This window comes from Triturus cristatus, chromosome 11 (genome assembly GCF_964204655.1).
Source record: "Triturus cristatus chromosome 11, aTriCri1.1, whole genome shotgun sequence".
In the NCBI taxonomy this organism is placed as follows: domain Eukaryota; kingdom Metazoa; phylum Chordata; class Amphibia; order Caudata; family Salamandridae; genus Triturus; species Triturus cristatus.
The window spans coordinates 241,845,041-241,853,822 of record NC_140594.1 but is presented as its reverse complement, the minus strand read 5'-3'; the positions used below and the strand labels follow the sequence as shown (position 1 = coordinate 241,853,822).

General features: G+C 41.6%; 1 protein-coding gene across 2 annotated transcripts in view; it reads right to left on the bottom strand.

The window, feature by feature from the left end:
* Nucleotides 1-5,403: 5,403 nt before the first annotated feature.
* SRRD (SRR1 domain containing) overlaps nucleotides 5,404-8,782 on the bottom strand; it is a 106,862-nt gene continuing 103,483 nt past the window's right edge. For both annotated transcript variants that reach the window (XM_085635660.1, XM_085635659.1), the window contains exon 9: nucleotides 5,404-8,436. In XM_085635660.1, coding sequence (XP_085491786.1) covers nucleotides 8,248-8,436 — 189 coding nt within the window. In that variant the 3' untranslated portion in view covers nucleotides 5,404-8,247. The remainder of the gene's footprint in view (nucleotides 8,437-8,782) is intronic.

Below are 8,782 nucleotides of genomic sequence, written 5' to 3'. Positions count from 1 at the left end.
ATGTTGCAGGGATTCTGCTCTTGCACAGAACTATGCGCAGGAAACCAGGACCTCGGTGTATTGTTGTGTACCAAAAAGCCAGCTCAGTGCCCAGAACCCCAATCCGACTAGCAATAGTGTCTCATTTGTTCTCCGTACCACAGCGAAGCTACCAATGATTAGACAACCTAGAACATGCGACTTCGTAAACTCTCAGGAATAGTGGGAAACAAGAACACTCATTTCATTCACACTCATACTTATCCACAACGTGAGTAATCAGAGACACTGTATAGTTTAAAATGTTTATTTTTAACTAAGGTGCAGTACTCTAGCCAATACGAGCAGCATAATGCATAAGAACAATATAATAAGCATTGTTACAATTCCATAAAGCGCAAAAGGGGAATCATATTATAATGACAGTAGAAACAGGATGATAGCGCCTTTTACCACCCTCCCCGTGCTCATGAGCTAGTTCAGAATAATTATAGACCTCTGGGCTTTGTGAGTGAGACCCCATACCTACGAGATCAGATGCAATGAATTACATCCCAAGATCAGCACAGATCTTCTATGTTGGACATTTTTTCTCCAAGAGCCCTCTCATGCATGTAATGCCATATTAAAAAGCACCCGAGTTTCAGTTGGGCCGCTGTGCTTCATGTTCATGTTATGTCAATGTGCGTGGTGCTGACCAAAGTGAATCAACAGCATACATCATTATTCGACCTTGAACACGCTGTGCAGACAGCGAGCACAGTGCCCAGCTAGATATGTGAAAGGTAGACAGTTCTCATGTTAAGCAGCGCCAGCAAAGTATTTTACGAGAACAGAGCCATGTAGTGTTGTGTGCAAAAGTGGCAGAATGGCAGCAAAACATATACTACTTATGCTAACTTAGCAATATCTGCAGTTAACCCCATTTCCTCACTACGGTACAGTCTCCCTCGCACTCGAGGCTGCTGCTTAAAGCTGTGGCTTTCTTCTCAATCAGCAAGTTGGCCAATAACTCCTCTCCTCGCAGGCAGATTTTGAAAGGAATTCTATGGCAGAGCACAGGTCAGTGCTGCTTTACGTTACAGCACTACCATCTAGTTCCATTCCCTGTTGGCTCTCAGGGAAGGGGATGGATGGCTCTGTCCTCTGTATGGCGGGTGTCAAAAAGGTCGGCTCGGGAGCACAATGCTAGTGTGTCTTCAACGCACAAGTGTTAGTAGTATGCCCTTATTGTATGTATCGCCAATTATGCTGGGACTGAAGCACTTAACAGAAATTGAGTAATGACCACCACAATCAACAGGATATGTATTAATATAAATCACAAACAATTGTTCAATTCTGGTTTCACCATTTCAACTGTTCCCTCAGATATTAGCTTTCACACTTCTTTTAGGTGATTACATGTTTTAAGACAACATTTAATGCTAATTAGTATCACACCTAAAGAGGGAGTGCCCAACCCTTAATTTCTTGGTTGCCATACACTTACTGGGGATACGTTGCCAGGTCCGACCACTGCTTGCCATTGGCTTTTTGTTTTGTCACCATTTTCCTTGCTTTCTATTTTCTGGTTTTATTTGTTTTAGCCCATTCATCTCCTGTTTGTCCCTCTTGTGGAGCACAACCTGTTTACCATGTTTATTCCTCCACAAGGTTGCTTTTTTTGGTACCTTTTTTCTTTTTGTAAAAGCAATCCATGAGAGTGCATGTTTCTCCCTCGTTCTCCATTTTCGCAGCATGAACTTTATTGTTAAAAAACGAGTCTCACATTGCCAACACTACACACCATTCAACACTTCTGCCTTTCTCCTCCAACCTGCTTCGCTTTTTACGCTACGTCCTTTTCTAAAGAAAACAGCTAGCAACATAAGTTGTTTGCAGTAGCCCCACACTAGGCATGCCTCTCTAGCTACCTTTCCCCTCTGTAGCTTATGTAACTACACTTAATGAACAGTAGCTTCTGTATGTGCAGCAGGTGCAGTGGCACTGTGATCTGGTTTGGTGAGCATGTAAAACTGCTGAATTCGGTTGAATTGCTTGAAATAAAAATGAAATTTTGTAACATCGTTTCAGCACTGTATTTTACAGCAACAATAATTGCCCTGATGAAGTCCCATGACAGGGACGAAGCACATTGGCCGGGCTCTTGATGCATCTATTGATGATTGAAACAAACTGCACAAGTTTAGAAATTTAAAGAAAAGAAAAGACTAAAGGAATGAAAAACTTTATTGGTTTGGATATTCTGCTCATTTCAATGAAGTGACTGGAATTTCGCGACCATCACTACAGAATTCCTTTTGTTGGATCTCTGCTTGAATAGGATGTAATAATATTGAATATTGGAGTTACCTTCCTTCTATTGGATTTCACCTAAAAACCTATCCATCTCAGATTACTGATTTCACAACACAAGCAGGAGCCCAGGAACCCATTTCTTCACTTGCACTACTGCCCTTGACATGCCGTCTACTCTGCTGCACAATTTAAAAATTATATATTTTGTGCCTGCTTGCATTGTCACCTATAAACTATGCACACGTGTCCTTCTGTAATGACAACTATCCCCCTCACTGATATTTTAAGGTCCCTCAACATGCCTCACCCTCCCCTAGCTTTTGCACCTGTACTTTCAGGTGTGTACCTTACATTCATGCAGCAGGTGCAGTGGCACCAAGACACTGAAGCCTCAGGGGTCCACTGGAATCGGCCCATTGATATAATGGTAAGCAGGTCGCAATTAACCTATTTCTTTCCTTGCACTAGGAGCCATCACACAATGCCTACCACATTGCGCCCTTTTGTGGATTTTGTACTTGACTGTATTGTTAACTTAAAAGTATGCTGTTTCATGTCTTTCTCACTTTGCCACTGGATTCAAGCTAGCCTGGCTGATGACGGCTGATTAGCCAGAAACCGGTCCCAGGATGCTTGTTTCCGGTCCAGGGAAGACATGGCTTGGCAGTTCGGGCTGGACTGTTCCCATGAGGCACAGGGTCAGACTGATTTGCATATGGCCATGTCTTAACTGGGGTGGCAGAGTGAGCTAAAGAATGATGATGGATTAAACCCAGATCAGGTGACTGGGGGTGAGTGCTTGCAATGTTCAACACTCCGTCCATCATCCCCTTTGGTTTTGCTTTGTTCGCCCTAAGTTGGCAGGGTGTGCCCAGATGTGGGTCCCTTGCTCACTTTGCCACTGGATTCAAGCTAGCCTGGCTGATGACAGCTGATTAGCCAGAAACCGGTCCCAGGATGCTTGTTTCCGGTCCAAGCAAGACATGGCTTGGCAGTTCGGGCTGGACTGTTCCCATGAGACACAGGGTCAGACTGATTTGCATTTGGCCATGTCTGAACTGGGGTGGCGGAGTGAGCTAAAGAATGATGATGGATTAAACCCAGATCAGGTGACTGAGGGTGAGTGCTTGCAATGTTCAACACTCCGTCCATCGTCCCCTTTGGTTTTGCTCTGTGCTGTTGTACCACCACCACCACCTATCACCCTTCTTTGCTGCCCACCCACCCCCAGCAGACCTTTTCCTCTTCGTCTCCCATAAGAACTACTCTTACTGGACCATAGCTTCTATTTGTGCAGCAGGTGCAGTGGCACAGTGCCCTACACAAACCCGCTGGTCCCAGATTTTTTCTTCATTCGCCCTTTTACATATTCCTCTCCTGTCCCTAACCCTTGTGCCAGCATTTTCAGGGGCGTATATTCCACTGGTGCAGCAAGTGCAGGGCTATGAGTGAGTAATCTTTGTCTTGTGCTCTTTTCATCCCGACTGCCCAAGTTGCTATTTTTAGCACCCTGTTACTTGTAAACAACTAGAAACCACAAATGTTGTCCTTCTCGGAAACCCCCCCACCGGAACTCTCCCTCTTCCTTTCTTATTTCAGACCTTTACAACCCCTCTCATAAATTAACCCCTTTAGTCACCAGCACATCTAATTACATTTTATCAACATTCACATGCTGCTTATGTTCTTTGAGTTTATACTTCCACTGCCACCCATCACCCTTTTTGGCTGTCCCTTTACGCTTAACAAACCTCTCCATTTTCATCTTCCATCCCAACTACCATTCCTGGTCCACAGCTTTTTGTGCAGCAAGGGCAGTGGTACTGTGCCCTGCACACACCCATTAAATACATATTCTTCTTCCTGTCCCTAGCCTTTGTCCAGTCATTTCCAAGGGCAAAGCTTCTGTTGGAGGACAATGTACAGTGGCACTGCAACACTTCTCGCTCTCATGTGTGCTTTTGATCTTGACCCACGCAAGTTGCCTTTGAGCACCCATGTTAGCTGAACACAACCACAAACCCTAATGTCCTTTTGTAAACCGTGACCCCACCTCTCCGTCTTCCTTTTCCACTTTGAAGCTTCACAATCTCCCTTCATATTCTTTTAGCTCTTCAGCTGCCACCATGTACAATTACATTTTAACATTCACAACTCTTTGAAGATGTGACACACCTATATGTGATTAAAATAATCAAATATAAAAAGACAATGCTAAAGTTTCTAAACTAACACACAATCATACATGTTCCACTACTATGTCACCCTGTCCCTTTCTTACTATAAAAATGAACAAATGACTTAGGGGCACATGCATCAATGTAGGCAATTGCGATTCCATAATTGCGATTATTAACAAATCGCAATTATGGAATCGCAATTGCCTATGCATGTAGGTTTCACTGAAATATTAGCGAGTCCTACATATTCCTTAATTGCGAATTGAAAATTGCGATTCGCAATTAAGGAATAGCTTCCCATTCATTCCTACGGGCCTAGAGGCCCATAGGAATGAATGAGGATTGCATGCGCAATTTTAAGGGTGCAAGGGGGCCAAAAGGCCACCCTGATGCACCCCTGAAATTGGATCACATATTGCGCACACACATGCCCCAAGGGCATGTGTGTGCGCAATATGGCACTTTGGAAAATGCACTTTTGTGCATTTTTCAAAGTTTTAGCAAAATACCATCAACTTTAAATTGATGGTAATTTGCGAATTCAAATTGCGAAATCGCAATTTTGAAGTGCATAATGCATTGCATTTAGGGAATCACAACTTGCGATTCCCTAAATGAATTTGCAATTTAGGTAATTGCAAAATTTGTGATTCCCTAAATTGCGAAATTGCATTTGGGTTGATTCATCTCAAATGCAAAAATACCGGTCGCAAAGAGCCCTTTGCGACCGGCATTTTCAATGATGCATGTGCCCCTAAATCCAGGGGAAAACAAATGAATCCTTCGCAAGCGTTTCCCTTTATATTCTCACATTTCCTTATCTTTTTTAATTCAGTTTACAATTTCCTTTATAAACAGTATTTACACAATAAATTATAACATCTCTAAACACTACTATCAGCATACAGCCTTCAAATAACATAAAAAACATTTTAACTGATTACATTATTCTTCTTTTACTTTATTTAACAAATACTTCACAAACAAACATTACTAAAGGCAACAGCTCGGCACTCGCAATATAGAGGTTAAACTTTTTGGCTTTGTCTGTGCTTGTTTAAAATTATTTTCAAGTTCTGGGGAGATTGGAATACAGCCAAACTCCTATTTGCCAACTTGCAGCTGTGAAGAGATCTTCTTTTAACTCCTCTCAGGGAAACCGGAATACCACCACTACGACATATACTTCCATTACGAGGGTTAAAGCCAGCAAAGCATACTGTCTGCATCAAGATCTGCCAGCCATAACCTCAACAAGCATTGGCGTAGCCAATAGGACTCGCCTTTGGGACCATATAAGTGGTTAGCTATGCAGCACAGAAGCTGTGTGTTTACAAACATTAGAAAGAAGACAGAGCAACTAGTCACATTTCGTTTAACAGTGGTAGTTGCTCTGGACAAATTTTTTTACTATATGTGCTTGAAGCTTTGCACTTATAAATTGATCTTTAACATATTCAGCTATTTTTAAGGGAATTTATCTGTACTAGGGCATTGGTAACTTGTAAAGATGGCGCCTGTAAAAAGCAGTGGTGCACAATATTTATGACCTTAATGCAAAAGTATAGGCTTATGGAAGCAAGGCACTCCTTTAATTATTTTGCAGACATATGAAGTAGAAGAACTATGATTTTAATAGTTGATAGTAGGTCTTCCAGGTTACTGCTTAGTCCACATATGTCTCGCTTTGAATGGATTGAGAGTTCCACTAGACCATAGAGTTTTAACACCAATCAGTGGCTTTTAGCATAAACACAGGTTTCAACAGCAGGTATTATTTATGTGTATTACGTTTCCTTATGTAGTTTTAAAAAAAGGCAAATAAATGAAGCCTGTAACGTTTACTTTTAGTCTGATAAGCATCGTGATGCGGAGTTGTGTCCACGCTGTAGATAGTGCAACACCTGTGGAATTGTAGCAGAGGAAGCAGCAAACATGTAAAGAAACATTGGGCAGTGAAATTAAAGCAGAGCAGCATAAACAACGCATGGTGAATTTAAGGCATAGCATTGAATTTATGACAGCAGAAGCAGACCCGTAAAGACATATTTTATATTTTTAGTGCACCGTGTGAGAAAGGCAAACATGTGGACAGCATACATTCAGAAAATGATTTAGTATTAGCAGAGGAAATTATAAAAATGTAAAACTGTTACTGTTTTTTGGTGTATGAAAACATGTACTTAAACATGACTGAATTGAAGATACATAGACATTTCTATGAGTTTTGAAAAAAGCATTGGTATAGCCAATAGGTGTTACCTTTGGGCCCTTATAAGTGTTTAGCTATAGATATCGAGTTTGCGTAAGTGTTAAAGCTGTTTAAATGCTTGTAAGTTTTATGTACCTGTGTGAATGTTTGCTTGTTATGGTTTTTTTTGTTATGGGGGGGGGCATAAATAAATGGAGGGTGAAGTTAGTTAGTGAGAGAGTTATTTAGTTATTGAGAGAGAGTGAGATCAAGTTAGCTAGTGAGAGAGTTAGTTAGTGAGTGAGAGAGTTAGTTAGTGTGAGAGAGTGCGAGAGTTAGTTAGTTTGTTAGTTAGAGAATTTAAATACAAAAAAGGATTTCACGTTCAGATAGATGGCCGTTTTCTCAGACGTCAATGTTTGACCTTAACAGGCTTTGCAGTTTGTTCCTGGGTCAGACCGGAGATGCCCCTATGTAGTCAAGCGCACAGACGTGAAGAGCAACGCAGCTCGTCATCCTGGTTGCAATATGATGCTCGAAACCTAAATGTGAAATAATTCACTTATTTGTCTTATGAAACTTAAAATGCAAACATGGATAACCGAAATTTCCCTTGTAATTTCATGTGACTTTGTGCGTCCATGTTTTACAGTTAAAATGATGAGTCCCAAAAGAGTTCATCACTGGCCTGTGCGCAGAGGGGACGGTCATGTTGCAACTGACACGACCTTGCCGGACCGATGGGTGGAAGCAGACAGTTGTTTTTGTAGCGTGTTTTGTTGTCCTGGGAGGCGGCGAATAAATAAAAGATTTCATGGAGCCGATAGCTGAGGAAATAGCTAAAAATCACGGAAGAGGGTCTGAAAAGCAACATGTGACAGGAAGGGCAAAACAAGCACCTGGCTGGGACAAGGGCAATACTAGCTGAACAGGGGGAAATGGAGACGGCATGGAGAAAAGAGTGTGAAAAAAAGAGTGGAGAAGTAAAACCGAAAAAGAGTGAAAGGAAGAGAAGCAATGTGTTGGGAGAGGCGGAAATGAAGTGAGGAACAAGTGTTCCGGATTGTGTGCCCTCTTTTCACAGTTTGGGGTATACCAAGCGGTTTTCAAGCACTCATGCTTGTGCTGGCATTGCGGGAGCGAGCAGAATCGCGCGGGCCATCTGTTTTCAATTAGCTTGCGTGCCGCTGCTCGCTCATGCAAGGTGGATGCCAGCACAAGCAGGAGTGCTTAAAAAGAGCTGACCAATTTCTAAAGGTCATCTCCTAGAGTAGAGCATGCGCGATGCCTAGGCGAGACCTAAAAAGGGAGAGACACTTCAGATGTCATTGAATTCAGGAAGCTCTAGGTGCTGGAAGACAGCTGTATTTGTTCGATAGGGCTAGAGTTCTGCTGAAATCACATTTATATCTAGGCTACTCATTAACCATATTTAGCACTGATATATGTTCAAAAATAAAAAAGGTATTTAAAGGATCAACAGATGGAAAACAGTTAGACCTGAATGATGATACTTGTGATTTCAGTTGATGCTGACTTCCTCCAAAAATCATAGTCTCTTTGGATGTTGATTCACAGCCACCATCCGAAAAGTCACTATTTTTTCTGATTCCTGATGATCTCCACGTCATCACTTTCATAAACCGGCTCGTCCCGAAGCAGCCAGGTTTCACTGTGTAATCCTTCTAGTTTTTGTAAAGGAAACCAGTGTATGGCTGTGTCATTAAATATTTCTGAATACTGAGGTATTGAAGGAAATTGTTTTTCTTCTGTCCCTTGTAAAACCTTTAGAGAAACACAGAACATTAGTAACCACAGAGCATTTAGCCAAGATATACAGAACACTTCCCAATTTAATATTTTCCAATAGTCCTTTCAATTAGAGAAAACATATTTTGATATCCTTCCTGTGGAACATTATTCACTCTAGTGTCCTTTGGACTGCCTTTCAGAGTTAAGGTAAAAAAACTGAATTTTCTGGGACCTCATTAATGTAAAAAGTTGTTATTTTGAGAACGGAAAAGCTGGAGCAAAAAAGTGGAAAGATTGATGATCCTCAAAGGGCATAATTTTATGAGCTGCATCAAATGGAAATACAACAGTTGTGGAATTTCTTGAGACTGTTGCATCA